The sequence below is a fragment of the Furipterus horrens genome, unplaced genomic scaffold (genome assembly GCF_987537825.1).
Source record: "Furipterus horrens unplaced genomic scaffold, mFurHor1.1.pri manual_scaffold_4, whole genome shotgun sequence".
NCBI classification, from domain to species: Eukaryota; Metazoa; Chordata; class Mammalia; order Chiroptera; family Furipteridae; genus Furipterus; species Furipterus horrens.
The window spans coordinates 204,332,198-204,346,742 of NW_028327174.1; the positions used below are offsets into that span (position 1 = coordinate 204,332,198).

Sequence of the window (14,545 nt, forward strand, 5' to 3'; positions counted from 1 at the left end):
TCCCTCACAGCATTTTGCCCCGTCGTGAGTAACCCCGAGTTTTGTGTGTCTGGCTGCAGCTGTGACTCGCACACATGCAGCCGGGTGTCAGCAGCACCCGACCCCGACGGGCAGACCGCACGGCCCCGTCACAGAATGCAGCCCACAGCGTCGCCCCGCCTGGCACCCACCGCTGCGGGCCCACAACCTGAATGGACTCCGTCACCGTGGCGCCTGAGGCTGGCTCCTGTCCCTCCGCAGACACCTGGGCAAGCGGGAGGCTGAGCGTGTCCCACGTCCCAGGTTCCGCTGAGCAGTGGCCACTGTCACCTGCCTGCCCTGTGCCCCGGTCTGGGTGTGGGGGCGCTGAATCAAGCTGCTCTGGCACGTGCACACAGGACGTCTGGACAGGCGCCCCTGTCCCTCGGGAGCAGTGCTGCTGGGCCACACGGTGAGCGTGGCAGGGCTCGGGGTGGGGTGTCATCCCGCAAACTGAAAGGTCACACGCAGGTTCGACTCCCAGTCAGGGCACACACCTGGGTGGCAGGTTTGTCCCTGGGGCGCTTATGGAAGGCAAGCAATTAATGCTTCTCACCCTCTACCTTCCCCCTCTAAGCTCAAAAACATTTAAAAATAAAATGGTAAGAAACAAACCATTTTCTAGAGCAGTTTCTTGGGACCTGACTGGGTCCCCCCAACACACACATGACACACACACAAGTTTTCATGCTGAAGCCCTGACCCCAGGCTGAAGGCGTTGCAGGTGATGGGGGGAGGTGCCTTAAGGGGCCTACAGAGCAGCTCGTCCTGTGAGGTCACAGAGGGTCCGCGACTGAGCAAGGGCCGTCCCCACCCTGTTGGCATCTGCCCTCAGCCCTCGGTCTCCAGAACGGAGGAGGGGGCTGTTGTCGGGGAGCCCCCACCTGTGCGGTCTGGTTGTGGCAGCCCCCAGGACCGAGGGGACCCTGCTGTGTTCCTGCCGGTGCCGCTACAGCTCCTGCTGCGGCCCGTCCTCCCGGCTGCCGTTTGTGGGACAGGTGTGGCGCCTGGGTTTTGGTTGCATGTCCCAAATGTCTAATACTGTTCAGTATCTCTCTTTGGTGACAGGTCTGTTCTTTTGTCCACTTTTAAATTGAGTTGGTTCTTTTTTTACTGCTGAGTTTTACGAGTCATTTATGTAGTCTAGGAACAAGTCCTTTTTTCTTTTTAAAGATTTTTAGAGCGCGGGGGAGGGGAGGGAGAAGGAAAGAAATGTCAACACACGGTTGTCTCTCTCTCATCCCCAGCTGGGGACCCGCCCGCAGCCCAGGCCTGCGCCCTGACCGGGAATTGAACCGGCAACCCTTTGGTTCACAGGCCGGCGCTCAGTCCACCGAGCCACCCCAGCCCGGGCTCATTTCTTGTTCGGTCACGTAAGAAGGCCTTGATCTTTAGTCAGGGTTCCAGCCGTACATCCCTTGCGCCGAGAGGCTGACTTCTGTGTCACACGCGCACCTGCGAGTGGCCTCAGTGCACTTGCTGGGCCTGGGGGGTCACTGGGTGTCTTGTAGGCCGTGGGGGGCTTTATGCCTAAACAGTTACGTCACCTGTGGACGAAGATGGTGTCATTTCTCCCCCCGTCTGTGCTGCCCATTCTCTCCTGCCCGGTGGCACAGTGAGCACGCTCCCGTGGCGGTGGGGGGCGGGGGCCGTCCCCGGAGCACACCCGGACCTGCAGGTGCTCTGTCCACGCCCCCCATCAGGCTGGGCAGCCCCCGCCCCGTTTTTGCTGTTTCATGCTGACCGGATGCTCTGAATGCTTCTCTGCACTGGCACATGCTGGCTCGCCCCGGCGCCCGGCCAGCCCTGCACCCCTCGGGCAGCGCCCACCCCTCACCTTTCAGACACTGGACTTGCTTCGGCATCTTGCTGAGGATTCTATACCTGTATTAGCAGAGACTGGACGGCTGTGTGCTGTTGCCAACTGTTTATTCAGGTCCTGAACAGGTGACTAGTGACATGCAGTTCACCTGGGCCTACGACAGACGGACCCACGCCACCGACCAGAGAGGGAGCCCAGGGCTCCCAGGGCAAGGTCGGACCAGAAACGCCCCCCGGGCCGCAGGGCCAGCCCAGGCTAGTGCTCTGCTGACGGCCCAGGCCCGGGGAAGGGGCGGGTGAAGGGCAGGGTTTCCAGTGTCCTGTGCACCCCAAGTCGGCCACATGGCCACTGGTGCCCCAGTGCTAAGCATCAAGGCTGTGGGAGGCGGTGCGCGTGTGCGAGCATGGCGGGGGTCCAGCTGTCCAACCCCGCCGGACCCCTCCTAAGGCATTGCTGCCGCGAGCGTCCCCGCCACCATGCGGTCTGGGCAGCAGCCTCTGTGGCGCCCCCTGTGGTCCCAGCGGCTCCTCTCGGCCAGCACCCTCAGCGCCTCTGGCCAGCCAGCCAGGAGAAGCATCTTCGCGGCCGCGGGGCCTGGTGGATGCGCACAGTGCGGGGCGAGCGCCAGGCTTTGATGGTGGCGTCATCGCTGGCCGTCAGCAGGAGCTCCTGCTCCTGGGGGCTGAAGACCACCGAGTTGACCACGTCCTGATGTCGCAGCTTGGCCAGACAGATGTTGTAGTGGCGGTCCCAGATGTAGCCGTGCCGGTCCTCGGCGCCACTGCGGGACAGCCTGGGATGAGCCCCCCGCAGGCCACACCGGGCCCGCCCGCCCCGCCAGGGCCCCTACCTGGCCACGAAGTCCCTGCTCACGTCCAGGAAGATAAAGAAACACTCGTCGTTGGGCGTGTAGGCGCGGTGGGCGCGCAGGGCCCGCTTCACCTCCCGCATGGTCTTGAGGTCGAACACCAGCAGGTCGATCTCCTCAGCGATGGGCGGTGGCTGCATGGGGTCGGCCACCACCGAGCCGCTGGGCCAGGCGCGGCTGTTCACGTACAGGTACCTGGGCGAGGGGCACTGTGCTCGCCTGTGCGCACGCGGCCCTCCGCGCCCCCGCCCTGGCCCCACGCGCGCACCTGTTGTCGGGGGACAAGCCCATGCCGATGATGTGTCCCCGCACGTCGATCACGTGGTCCAGGGCGTCGAAGAAGGCGTCGGAGCCCCGCCCCTCGCCCAGCACCGGCCCGGCTGTGGTCATCTGGTGTGGCAGGATGTGCTTGATGCCTGCGGAAGGGCCAGGTGAGGTGCCCCGCCGCCCTCCGAGGCCCGCGGGCCCTGCCCTGGAGCGGGACCAGGCGGGGCCCCAGCGTGGACACGACGCAGCTGTGTCCGGCGCTCTGGGGACTGAGCACCGGGCCTGCCCATAGTTACCGATCTGGTGCGGCGAGTAGGTGAGGCAGCCTGTGGTGAAGATGAGGAGTTTGTTCTGGGCGCTGGTCGCGCTGCGCTCCGGCGGCTTGGTGCGGCCCTGGGCCAGCAGCTCCGCCACCTTGGTCTCCAGCGCGCGCTCCGCCAGCTGCGGCTGGGCGCCTGTGTCCAGGAGCCCGTCCAGGAGGCGCCGCAAGCCCTCCTTGGCCCGCGGGGGGGCTGGGCCCGCCGGCTCGTCCTCATCGTCACCGCCCAGGTCGAAGACTCGGCCAGGGGGTGCGCTGGCGTCCAGCAGGAGGTCAGGGCTGTCGAAGCGGCTGCAGTCAGCCACCATCACGGTGCGGATGGTGCTGGCGTTGAGGTTCTGGATTTTAAAGAGCCGCTTCACCACGTTGACGTTCTCGGACTCAACGTCCTGGCGGGGGGAGCAGGCGGTGGGTGACGGCCCCGCCGGGGAGAGGGGACCACCCCTGCAGGGCCGCCTGCCGCACCTGGAAGGCATTGTTGAGCCAGAGCACCGAGCAGGAGGTGATGTCCCCGATGCGGTGCAGGTTCCCCGAGATGAGGCTGGTCTCCGTGAGCCAGCAGCCGAACACGTCGTATGGCTTGTTCCGCACGCGGGACAGCAGCGCGAAGTTGTCTGCGGGGAGCGGGCGGTGGGAGGGTGCGCGAAGGGAGGGGCCGGGTGTGGGCGGGGCCCTTGGGGAAGGGGCGGAGGTCCAGCCCCCGCAGGCCCACTCACCGAGGCTGATGACCGCGATCTCACCCGAGGAGGAGTTGTGAGGCCCCAGGAACACCCCTGAGGCCAGCAGCAGTGAGTCGTCCTGGTTGAACTGGGAGAACTGGGTGTAGCTCCAGTTGTAGGGCCGCATGTCCGCGCTGTGCAGCAGCGAGATGGCCAGGTCGTTGTTCCAGATCTGCGTGCAGGGGCGGGGGTGTCAGCGGGCACCGGGACCCACGCTGCAAGCCACTGCCCTCTGGCCCAAGCAGGTGCCCAGCAACCGCTGTCAGGGTGGAGGCCCCTTGCTCCTGGCTGTCAGCCCACCCAAGGCCGTGGGTACACGGGCTGGGGACCTGGCTCTGGAGCAGGACCCGTTCCTCTCTGCTGGCAGTTTGGATCTCCCTAATCCAGCCTCCCATCCGGTGTGATCCTGGCTGAGGTGCCTCTTCCCCAGCCTGGCCGACCGGGCATCTCTCCCCTCTGGCCCAACCCTCTCTTCCCCCGGGGTGAGCTGCCTGGCCCCAGGCCACGCCCTGTCTGGGCCACCCGCACCTTCACTGTGCAGTCCTTGGAGCAGGAAGCAAACTGGTAGCCAGAGTGGGAGAAGCTGAGGTGCAGGACCTGGTCCGTGTGCTCCCTGAGCGTCTGCACCTCCACGCAGGGCACTGTGTCGTAGAGGCGCTGGAACTCCTCATACCAGGATGCGGCCGCTGCAAGGCACGTGGCAGGGCGCTCACTGCTGCGGGCCCAACGGGAGGGGCGCCCCCGCACCCTCACCCCAGTGTGGCCCTGCGCCCCTGGGCGTGCCCTGGCCTTGTCCCTTTGATGTGAGAACCGCACAGTCGGGAGGCGGCAGCCAGTGGGTGGGCTGCAGGGCTGCGCTGACCTGGGTGCCGGGGCACGTCGCGGGCCACCTGGTAGTGGCGGTAGAACTGCTCCCTCCAGAGGAACTCGTCTCGGGACACAGCCCGCCACTGGCGGCACACCAGCCCGGCGGCCAGCACGTCCGCAGGGCCCAGGCTCAGGAAGATCTGGTAGACCAGGCTGTCCGGGAGCAGGGGCGTGCCGCCCTCGTCCATCGTGACATTCTGCCCCGGCGGCCCTGAAACCCACACACCACACCCTGAGCCACCGGTGGGACTGGGCAGGACCCTGGCCCCCATGCCAAGGAGGGCTGCGCGGCCCTGGGGCAGCCGAGGCATCCCGGGCCGTCCCTCCGGCCCCACCCGCTGCCCCGGTGGGAGTTTCACTGGACGGAGCTCGGGCAGAGGGCCACCTGGCTCCGCCCGCTCAGCCAAGGGTCCGGCGGCTGCACCGAGCCTCCCTGGACAGCCAGGCTCCTCGGACCACACACTCCCATGGCAGCCCCAGCAAGTCCGATTCCCCGGGACAGGCAGCTTCTGGGCAAGTGGGACACTTCTCAGCCCCTCTGAGCGGCGTTAAGCCTGAGGCGGGCCCCCGGGGGCCCCAGCCCCACCTTCACCCCAAAAGTTCTAGACCTTGGGGACAGGCCTTCAGGTGGGGCTCTCTGACCCCCCCCCCCACCGCCCCACGTAGGACCAGGGAGGCATCTGGGTACCAGGGCCGAGGCCGCTCCAAAGCCAAGAAGCGAAGGGCCCCCGGGGCCCTCCTGTCACTTTGACCTTGGCGCCCCGAGGCTGCGGAGCTGTCGGCGGGAGACAGAGACTTCCTTCCCGGGAGGGGCCCGGGGTCAGCCCTCCCACCCGCCCCGGACGCCGCCAGGGGTACCAGCCGGCCCTCGGCCTCTGCCCGGCGGCCTAGGGGAGCCCTGCCCGCTGCCAGCGAAGTCGGGGCGGGAACCGCCCCCGCGCCCCCCTCCGCCCTTCCTTCCGAGGGGCTGCCGGGGGCGGGGCCTCGGGACTCATTCATTGGCCAAGGGTGAGGCCGGGGGCCGGGGGCCGGGGCTCGGGGGCCGGGGAGGACGCTCCCCGGGGCCGGGCGCCGGGGCCGGAGAAAGAGGCTCCCCGGGGGCCGAGTGACGCCACTCCCCGGGCTGCGCGCACTCACCGCGGCCGCCTCCGCCCGGCTGCGCTGCCCCCGCCCCGGCGCCCTGCCTCGGCCCACGGACCCGCTTCCGCCCGCCGCCGCTCCGGCCGCCGCGTCCCTATGACGGAGCCCGCCAGGCCGCCGCCACGAGCCCCGAGGCATCGATGGCCGCGGAGGGCCGAGCGCCCGCAGCTGCGTCACTGCGCCCGCGCTCGGCCCGCTCAGGAGCGCCCCTGGCGGCCGGGAGGAGCGGCGGCCGCGGGCGCCGTGTGCGCTTCGCTGCGGGAGTTGGGCCTGCGCCGCCCTCCAGGGGCTGCTGGGGGCTCAAGGGGGATGAGCGTGCGGAGGGCGGCGTTAGGGCGGCCGAGAAGGCGCCGGAGCCAGAGCGGCCCCCCACGGGCCTTATCGGGAGGGAGGCGCTGCGCCCAGGCGCGCTGAGTGCGAACGGGCTGCAGCGCGAGGGCGGGGCAGAGCCCCGGGCGTGCGTCATCCTGCGGGTCGGCCGAGAGGTCCGGGGCGCGGGTGTTTGTGAAACGACAGTGGCCTCCGATTAGGGGCGGCTGCCCGGAGACTCGCGGTCCTTGTTCCTGGGAGAGGCGGGAGGGGGCGGGGCGGCGGGAGGGGGCGGGGCGGCGGGAGGGGGCGGGGCGGCGGGAGGGGAGGGGCGACGGGGCGGGGCCGTCTCAGCGGGGGCGCCGGCGGCTGTGCCTCAGTTGCCTCTGAACACAGGGCACCTCGTCACTGGGTGCATGGCCGGTGACACAGGCGGGGGCTCAGGTCCCCCAGGTGCGGGTCCACGCTGACAGGCGGGGCACAGGCCGCAGTGGACATCCGCGCGGCTCCTGCACAAACGGCCAGGGGTCAGCTCGGACTTGTCAACGGCGCACGGTGCCGCCCTGCTGGGAAGAGCAGGGTCGAGGTCAGATGTCCAGGGCGAGGCCACGCTCCTGAGGAGGCCCGCGGGGTAGGGGGGGCCTGGGACTGGGCTAGGGCATGGGGAGGACGGACGCGGACTTCCTGGGCGGCCCTGGACAGTGGACTCCGACCCCGGTCGTGGCCGTCCTGCCTGGGCTCCCTCAGTCCTGTCCCTGTCGCTGCCTCCGCCATGCCGCCTCCCAGGACTGCACTCCTCTTGACCCTGGTTCTGGCTGCTGGCATCCTGGGTCTGAGGGCTCGGAGCCCCCCACGGCCCCCAGGCCCCCTCAGCGCCATCCAGCCCAAGGCCGACTTCAACGCTCAGCGGGTAGACCTGGGGGAGGGGGGTGGCAGCAGTCCCCCCGGCTCCGGACGGGCCAGGCCTGGGCCGCCGCAGCCCCTCGTGCCCTCACGTGGCCTGCCTCCAGTTTGCAGGGACGTGGTTCCTGGTCGCCGTGGCATCCTCCTGTCGCTTCCTGCAGGAGCAGGGCCACCGGGCGGAGGCCACCACACTGCACGTGGCTCCCCAGGATGCAGCCATGGCTGTCAGCACCTTCCGAAAGCTGTGAGTGCCAACACGCACCCCGGCCCCTTGCCCTGCCCCTGCTGTGGCCAGACCACCGAGCTGCCTGGCCGCGGGGCGGGTCCTGAGCCTGCTGTGCCTCCCTGCCCTCCAGAGATGGCATCTGCTGGGAGGTGCGGCAGCTCTACAGAAACACGAAGGTCCCAGGCCGCTTCCTGCTCCAAGGTGAGGCCAGGCAGCAGGAGGGGGTGCAGGGCTGGGGGTCGGGCTGAGGTCACCAGCCAGTCTCTGCCCAGCTCGAGGCGCCAGGGGGGAGGTGCACGTGGCCGTGGGCGAGACGGACTACCAGAGCTTTGCCATCACGTACCTGGAGCGGGCGCGCCGGCTCTCAGTGAAGCTGTACGGTGGGTTGACGCGGGAGCCCGGGCTCTGTACTCTCTTGGCCCCGAGGGTGGAGGGGCGGTCCGGGCGAGGCCCGATGCACACAGAGACACTCCCTCCGTCGGGGCATCCTGACCCTCTCCTGCTGATGGTGTCCAGGGAGGCTCCCACACAGGCAGACCCAGCTGTGGGACAGGGAGGGGCAGGAGGGGCAGTGGCCAGACCTGGCTGGGCGTGTGGCAGCCACACAGACCCTGTCCCCAGAGCGGCCCGCCCGCCCGTGCACGGTGGGTGCCCAGCACCTCAGGAGCCCTGTGCCCCGCAGTCCGCTCACTCCCCGTGACCGACTCGGTCGTGGACGCGTTTGAGCAGCGGGTCCAGGGGGCCAACCTGACCGAGGACCACATCTTGTACTTCCCCAAATACGGTGAGTGGCCCCGTGGCCCCCCACAGCCCGCCTGCCGCCCCTCCGCGGGCCTTCCTCTGCCCCCTGACCCCTGTCTGGCCCCCAGGTTTCTGCGAGGCTGCAGACCAGTTCCACATCCTGGACGGTGAGCATGCGGGCGGCGTGGTGGGCACGCACCCTCGCCCGAAGCTGCCGCGCCGGCTGAGTGTTGTTTCCGTGCCGCAGAAGCCAGCAAGTGGGGCCGCAGCAGCCCCTCCATGAGAGGACGTGAAGACCCCCGCTGAGGCCTGCACCCTACCTGCCCCCCCGAAGCTGCTCCTCATGCCCAGGACCCCGGGGCACTGCCCCCATTAAATGCCATCCTTACTTTCCTTGCTGGCCCCATCTTGGGGCCTCTGCGTACTTGGTCACCTCGGGTCATCTCAGGTCATCTCATGGGCACCTGGGGCCATTCCCCAGGTGGGTTGAGAACCCTCCCCAGGGAAGCCAGGGGGCAGGGGTTCCTGGACATGGGGGCCTGGGTCTGGGTGGGCTGGCACCCGTCTTAGGAGGGCAGTGGGCGGGGCTGGCAGGGCCAGGCAGGACTGAGGCTGGGCCCGTGCAGACCAGGGGGGCTGCGGTTGCTGGGAGGAGCCAACAGCAGCCCTGGGGGGGACCCATGTCCCCAGTGTGTGGGGACTGAGCCTGACCCTGCAGACTGGACCCCAGGGAGACAGATAGGCAGGGCAGGTAGGAGGGGTGTGGCAGAGGTCTCAGCTCCTAGGAGTTCAAGGGACGAAGGCAAGGAACCTGCAGCCACCTCGCCCCCACGGGGCCCACAGGACGCAGGACCTGTGCACCGCCTGGGTGGGGCTGAGACAGCAGTACCCCTGGGGCCCCTGCATCCCCTGTCCCCAACCTGGACATCGAGGGCTTCTGCTCTGGGGGAGCTCCTGGAGAAAGAAGGGTGTTCCTGGAGTGCCCAGGGGGTGGCGCCAAGTGACCGCAGGGCTGAGGCCACACAGCAGCGCATTTCCCGCCCGTCTGACCTCAGGGCCCAGGGCCAGGCAGGAGCCACGTGGGACCGGGGACTCGGAGAGCCACCTGGAAGATACATTGTATTTTCACAAAAATGTGTACTGAGCTCTAATCAGATTTGCAGATGCAGAGGTGAAACAGTTGTAGCTCTTGGTGCATCATTTTTACATGAATGTATTTAGTTGTTTATTAATCAGTGAGGTCGGGCAGTGCTGGCCAGGGAGATGGGGGTCCTTGGGGAGGGCCAGCCCTCCCCATTCTGACACACTGCTGACAGCTGCCCCCCAGTCTCTCCAGAACCCCGTGTGGATCAGGCCACACGCGGAGAGGGCGTCCCAGCGCGGGTCCGGTCACAGAGCTCCCTGCTGCCTGCAGGGTCGGTGGGGGCTGCACCCCAGCTTCTGGTGGAGTGGGGCAGCTCCTTGGGACTCTAGGGGAAAACAGCCATCTGGGACTGCTCTCATTGTGGGTCAGTCCCCGGGAAGACACCTCTGACCACTGAGCACCACGAGCTCAGGGAACGGGGACAGTGCCCTGCAGGCTTTGTCCTCCAGACCCTCGGCGTCCCCTGCTCTGGGGCCTGCATGTGACCCAGAGAGGCCTTGGCCACCGTCCAGCTGGTCATGGCAACCCTCCAGGAAGAGGAAGGCCCTGGGGGTCCACGCCTCTCACGACGAGAGGGGCCTCAGACAGAACTGAGCCCTGAATCCCCTTGGCCTTGGGGGGCCGGGGTTCTGTGGCCTGGCTGGGGCTCCTGCTCAGGACAAGTGGCCCAAGGCCAGGACACGGGGACCCAGTAGGCGAGGCGGTGGCCCGGGACACAGGGACCCAGTGGGCGAGGAGGTGGCCCAGGACACGGGGACCTGGCTGGGAGCACAGGCACTCACAGGTCAGGGACACACCGCCTGGCTGCTTGGAGCCCAGCACCCCGCGCTTGGCTCCCACGGGCAGGGAGGGTGTTTTCTCCCTGGCCCCTCTCTCCGAGGTGGCTGGGGAGTGAACAGGGCGGCTGCAAGTCCGGAGCCTGCCGTGCACTCCCCAGGACCAGTGTGTGGCCTCACCGCAGCTCCCCCTCTGGCTGAGGGTCCCTTCTGGTTGCCGCTCCCCCCTCACCTGTCCCTTGTGACTGCAGGCCCTGTTCTTGTCCTGCAGTGTGGGTTGGGGACATTGGAGCAGCGTGGGTGCTGGCAGGCCAGGCACTGCACTGCGTTCCTGCAGCCAGAACATGGTGGCCCTGACGCCTTGGGGCTAAGGAGGGATGTGCTCCCTGCCTGGTGCATTCTGTTCCCCACCATGTGGCCAGGCGGACCCCAGTCCTGGTGCTCACATGGGGGGCTATGGGGGTACAGAGTGGGGAGAGGGTCTCAGGGATCAGAAGGCAAAGACCAGGAGCCCAGTGGGCATGCCTCCTGCGTTTCTGACACCCACCCCGGGCGGGGACCCAGGTGCCCCCTCTTTCGTGGGCAGGATCTGAGGAAGGCCCCGCCCTGCTCTGCCCACCCGCAGCGCCCTGTGCCCACTGTCCCTCCAGCCAGTCCTGAGCAGGAAGGTGGGGTTGCCACACCCCAGGGAGGGGCACTCATAAGGAGGTGAGTTGAGTCCCTGGTGCCAGTGGCCACTTCTCCGTGTGTCAGGGGCAGGCATGGGGCCCCTGTGTGCTCTATGGGTGGCGCTCAGCCTGCCGGGAGCCCTCAGGGCCCAGCCCACACGGCCCCCGCGGGCCAGCGGCCAGGTCTTGCAGAACTTCCAGGAGGACCAGGTTAGGGGCTGGGGGGTAGGGAGAGAGGCGGGGACCAGCCCGGCTCTCAGGCACCCCCTCCATGGAGACCCTGACTTCCCTCAGAGGCCAATGTGCCTGGGTCAGCATCCCTCCTTGGCCCCTGGCTGTCGCTGTGCGGGGCCATCTCAGTTCCTCTGCACAGACAGGCCCCTGGAGGCAGCTAGACCCAGGGCAGCCCCCGCTCCTGGCCACCGCGGTGCAGGGGCCGGGCCCCGCGAGGGCTCCCAGGGACCCGGGCTCCACCCGCCCCGGCCGCTGTAGTTTCAGGGGCAGTGGTTCGTCCTCGGCCTGGCGGGCAGCACCCACAGCAAGGCGGACAGGTCCCTTCTGAGCCCTTTCACTGCAACGTTCGAGCGGTATGACAAGAGCCGCCTTGAGGTGTCCTACGCCATGACCCGGTGAGTGAGGTGCCTCCCGGACCTCGGCCCAGAAGCCAGTGGCTCCATGGCTCAGGTCCACCGTGGCTTCCTCCTGACGCCGGGGCAGCACAGCCTGCCAGGGACCCAAGTCCGTTCTGGGTCGCACAGCGAAGAGGGGAGTCACTCACTGGAATGCAGCCTTGGCTGCGGGCTTGCGGCTTTCAGGCTTGGCTGGATCCAGGGGCCCAGCGCTGGGGCTCAGGCGGGCACAGCCTCCCTCTCCCCTCTCAGCTCCGCCTGCCCCAGGTGTGAGTTCAGGCCAGTTCTCGCCTCACAGAATAAGACTGGCCTGAGCTCTCATCCTTCCCAGGGTCCCAACTCCAGAAAAGGGCACATCCAGGCTGGCTTGGCAATGACCTGGATTGGTCTCCTCGAGCCCTGTGCTCCTCCTGAGCCATTGTGTCCCGGGTGGCAGGCGCTGTGGTTGGCCCGCCTGGATCAAGTGCCCTCTCCCGACTGGGCAGAAGGAGGGAGCCTTGATGGACAGCGTGTGTGGGGACACTGATGCCACAAGGTTCCTGTGCTCTGCCACCCCTCCTGTAGGCTGGCAGCCTTCCTTGCCCACCTGCCTGGCTGTGGGGCAAGAGGGGCCCAAGATGTCTGGTCAGGGCACCACATGGCATCAGGCAGGTGTGCCATGTGGGCCCTGGCGGCTCCTAGGGGCCGAGGTGGGGACACAGTCTAGCCTCTGGGGGCTGCACTCCGCTCTCTGTCCCAGTCTTCCAGTGAGCACGGGCACCCGCTGGCCCCCGGAGCCCCTGCACAGCATGGCCATGCCCAATGCCCATCAGGGAGCCTTGGACTGCCGGGCTCTGGCTGGAGGTGGATTGACTGGGATTTGCAGGGAACCCGGTGCTAAGGGCCCTCCACCACAAAGCCCTCTGGGCCGCTTCCCTCACCCCCTCCACAGGCCAGGCCCTGAGTGGGCACAGGGGCCATCGCGGGCCCCACACAGGACAGCCGCCCCGGCCCCTCCTCCTGCGTCTCCCCGTGAGACCCCAGAGAGCGAGCCTTTTTCTTACCACGTCACACCCTGTTCAGGGCTGCGCAGGAGTGCCAGCGGGTGGGCTGGGCGGGGGCCGAGCTGAGGGTGGCAGAGCTCATGCGTGGATGCTCCGGGCAGGCACGGCCTGAAGGGGCGCAGGGCAGGCACGCCCTGCCCTGGGTGGGAGGGTGGCCGCACCTCCAGTCCGCGCAGCCTGCTCACGAGCTGGCCGCTGAGTTCTCCTTGGTCTGGCCAGGTTCCCGAGCCTTCGTCCTCTGCCCATGCCCACCACAGGGGCCCGCGCTGCGTCACCTGGTCTTATGTGCTGGTTCCCGAGGCCCGGCCTGGGAAGTTCTCGGTGGACAGCAGCAGGGGTGAGATGGCGGGAGGGGGGGGCACCTCCGGGGGCGCTGGCGAGGGGCCCCTGACCCGGCTGTGCCCCCCAGAGCCCGGGGCCGACTCCGAGGAGCTGCAGGTGCACGACACCGACTACACCACCTTCGCCCTGATGGTCTCCAGGAGACAGTCTGGCAGCCAGAGCATCCTCAGGGTCTACCTGCTGTGTGAGCCCCGGCCCCGCCCCGCTGCAGCCATGACGGGGGGGGGGGGGGGGGCTGGAGGGAGGAGGCCGGCTGGGGTACCCGCTCTGAGGGCGGCGCTGTGCTCCCGGAACCCAGGCAGGATGTGGGCGATTGAGACCCCGGTGCTGGACAGATTCGTCTGCCTGGTCCGAGCCCAGGGCCTGTCGGAGGCCAATGTCGTCTTCCCGGACCTGACAGGTAACGGGCAGCTCCACGACGGCGCTGCGCCTGGCTGGGGGTGGGGCGCCCGCCCTTGGCCTCGGAAGCCCCGTGGGAGCCCTGCGGGTGCACTTGGCCCACACATGGGGGGGATCCACGTGCGGGGGCCTGGCAGCCATAGAGGGTCCGGCCTGAGCCCAAACTGAAGGGTCTCATGGCTCCTTGGTGTCTGCCCCCACCCAGGTCCCTTGTCCTGAACCACCACCACCCCCACTGGGTCCCCCTGCCGCTCTGTCCTGGGCCACATCCCCCTCGAACTCCAGGAGGGTTTCCCATCATGCCCCTGCATTCCCTGCCTCTGGCCCTTTATATGCACACATGCACTTGCACACACGTGTCAGCACAGGGAGAAACACTTGTGGCACGTACTGTGTACTCTGCTCAGAAGCACATGTATGTCTGCACCCACCTGCACCTGGCCACCTGGGTCTGCACTGAGTCTGGGGGCCCATGGGGCAGCGCCCTGGAGGGACATCCCTCAGCCCCTGGCCACCGGCCCAGCCGCCCCCCCTGAAGCCGCTGTGGGCCCGCTTCCTCCCTACCCCCAGCCCCTACCCCTCAGGAAGGTGGGAGTCTCCCTCGCCTCCCCCGGGCTCTGTGCCCTGCCCCTGCCCTTCTCTGTCCTCCATTCTGAGGCTCTGTCACCCCATCAGACTGGTCAGCCCTTCAGAGAACATGTTGAAGGATGAAGTGGCCCCCGGCCAGGCCCTGTCACTGCCCAGCACACGCTCTCGGCCGGGGTCGCAGAGCTCAGACCCCCGTGACCTTGGTGGCTGTGGGTCCTTTCCTCCCGGTGCGCCCCGGTGTCAAGAGCAGGAGAGGACATTCCTCTCCTTGGAGGACCCACTGTCAGAAGCCACACGGTGTCACCTGTGCCCAGATCCTGGGCGGTGGGTACAGACTGGTGCGAAGGGTGCCTGTCACGTGGGCTGGGGGGGTGGAGGGTGTGGTGGTGGCACCTTGGGGAAGTACAGTTTGCCCTGCGCCGGCGGGCACGTGGGTCGCCTTGTCCGCTGCTCCTGTCCCCTCTCTTTAGGATGAAGTCCATTCTTCATTACACCATTTCTCTTTATTCGCTTATTAGTGTACTTTGTGTCTAAAACCAGCAGAGCCACACCTAGTGCCCAGCCCAGCACACCCCATCCTGCCCAGGACTTTCCACCCTCCCACACAAACACCGTGTCCCCATGAAATGCCCACGACCCCCGGGCTCCCCACCCTGGACTCCCTGTCGGTGTGTCTGCCTCCTGCAGGGACCAGGGGTGCGTAGGACCCCCGAGGACTGTCCCACTGTGTCCGGCTTCTGCCACTTGGCACCTTGTC

The 14,545-nt window shown here is 67.9% G+C and overlaps 3 protein-coding genes across 3 annotated transcripts; 2 read left to right on the plus strand and 1 right to left on the minus strand.

Moving 5' to 3' along the window:
• Positions 1-2,128: 2,128 nt before the first annotated feature.
• Positions 2,129-5,091, minus strand: FBXW5 (F-box and WD repeat domain containing 5). The gene is made up of 8 exons (XM_090275022.1): positions 4,876-5,091; positions 4,542-4,699; positions 4,011-4,185; positions 3,760-3,908; positions 3,272-3,683; positions 2,977-3,124; positions 2,691-2,903; positions 2,129-2,621 (listed from the first exon to the last, which is right to left on the minus strand). The coding sequence occupies exons 1-8, from the start codon at positions 5,066-5,068 to the stop codon at positions 2,384-2,386; spliced, it is 1,686 nt and encodes a 561-aa protein (XP_090131148.1). The 5' UTR covers positions 5,069-5,091; the 3' UTR covers positions 2,129-2,383.
• A 1,898-nt stretch (positions 5,092-6,989) lies between these two features.
• C8G (complement C8 gamma chain) lies at positions 6,990-8,592 on the plus strand. The gene is made up of 7 exons (XM_090276048.1): positions 6,990-7,239; positions 7,340-7,476; positions 7,589-7,659; positions 7,731-7,838; positions 8,141-8,242; positions 8,328-8,366; positions 8,447-8,592. Exons 1-7 carry the CDS (start codon positions 7,102-7,104, stop codon positions 8,503-8,505), a joined length of 654 nt encoding a protein of 217 aa, XP_090132174.1. The 5' UTR covers positions 6,990-7,101; the 3' UTR covers positions 8,506-8,592.
• Positions 8,593-10,880: 2,288 nt separating this feature from the next.
• On the plus strand, positions 10,881-14,128 carry LCN12 (lipocalin 12). Its single transcript, XM_090275295.1, has 8 exons — positions 10,881-10,997; positions 11,280-11,416; positions 12,156-12,259; positions 12,348-12,427; positions 12,679-12,796; positions 12,869-12,985; positions 13,100-13,201; positions 13,876-14,128. The coding sequence occupies exons 1-8, from the start codon at positions 10,881-10,883 to the stop codon at positions 13,902-13,904; spliced, it is 804 nt and encodes a 267-aa protein (XP_090131421.1). The 3' UTR covers positions 13,905-14,128.
• The last annotated feature ends 417 nt before the right edge of the window (positions 14,129-14,545 follow it).

What these genes read in the sequence shown, in the direction of transcription:
- LCN12 (XM_090275295.1), top strand. Translation starts at nt 10,881, where the DNA reads ATGGGGCCCCTGTGTGCTCTATGGGTGGCGCTCAGCCTGCCGGGAGCC. An exon ending in CCCTCCTCCTGCGTCTCCCC is followed by an intron (nt 12,428 to 12,678) that starts GTGAGACCCCAG and finishes TGGTCTGGCCAG; the next exon opens with GTTCCCGAGCCTTCGTCCTC. An exon ending in CTCGGTGGACAGCAGCAGGG is followed by an intron (nt 12,797 to 12,868) that starts GTGAGATGGCGG and finishes TGTGCCCCCCAG; the next exon opens with AGCCCGGGGCCGACTCCGAG.
- C8G (XM_090276048.1), top strand. Translation starts at nt 7,102, where the DNA reads ATGCCGCCTCCCAGGACTGCACTCCTCTTGACCCTGGTTCTGGCTGCT. An exon ending in AGGCCGCTTCCTGCTCCAAG is followed by an intron (nt 7,660 to 7,730) that starts GTGAGGCCAGGC and finishes GTCTCTGCCCAG; the next exon opens with CTCGAGGCGCCAGGGGGGAG. An exon ending in CTTGTACTTCCCCAAATACG is followed by an intron (nt 8,243 to 8,327) that starts GTGAGTGGCCCC and finishes TCTGGCCCCCAG; the next exon opens with GTTTCTGCGAGGCTGCAGAC.
- FBXW5 (XM_090275022.1), bottom strand. Translation starts at nt 5,068, where the DNA reads ATGGACGAGGGCGGCACGCCCCTGCTCCCGGACAGCCTGGTCTACCAG. An exon ending in CGACGTGCCCCGGCACCCAG is followed by an intron (nt 4,700 to 4,875) that starts GTCAGCGCAGCC and finishes CGTGCCTTGCAG; the next exon opens with CGGCCGCATCCTGGTATGAG. An exon ending in GGCTTGTCCCCCGACAACAG is followed by an intron (nt 2,904 to 2,976) that starts GTGCGCGCGTGG and finishes CCCCTCGCCCAG; the next exon opens with GTACCTGTACGTGAACAGCC.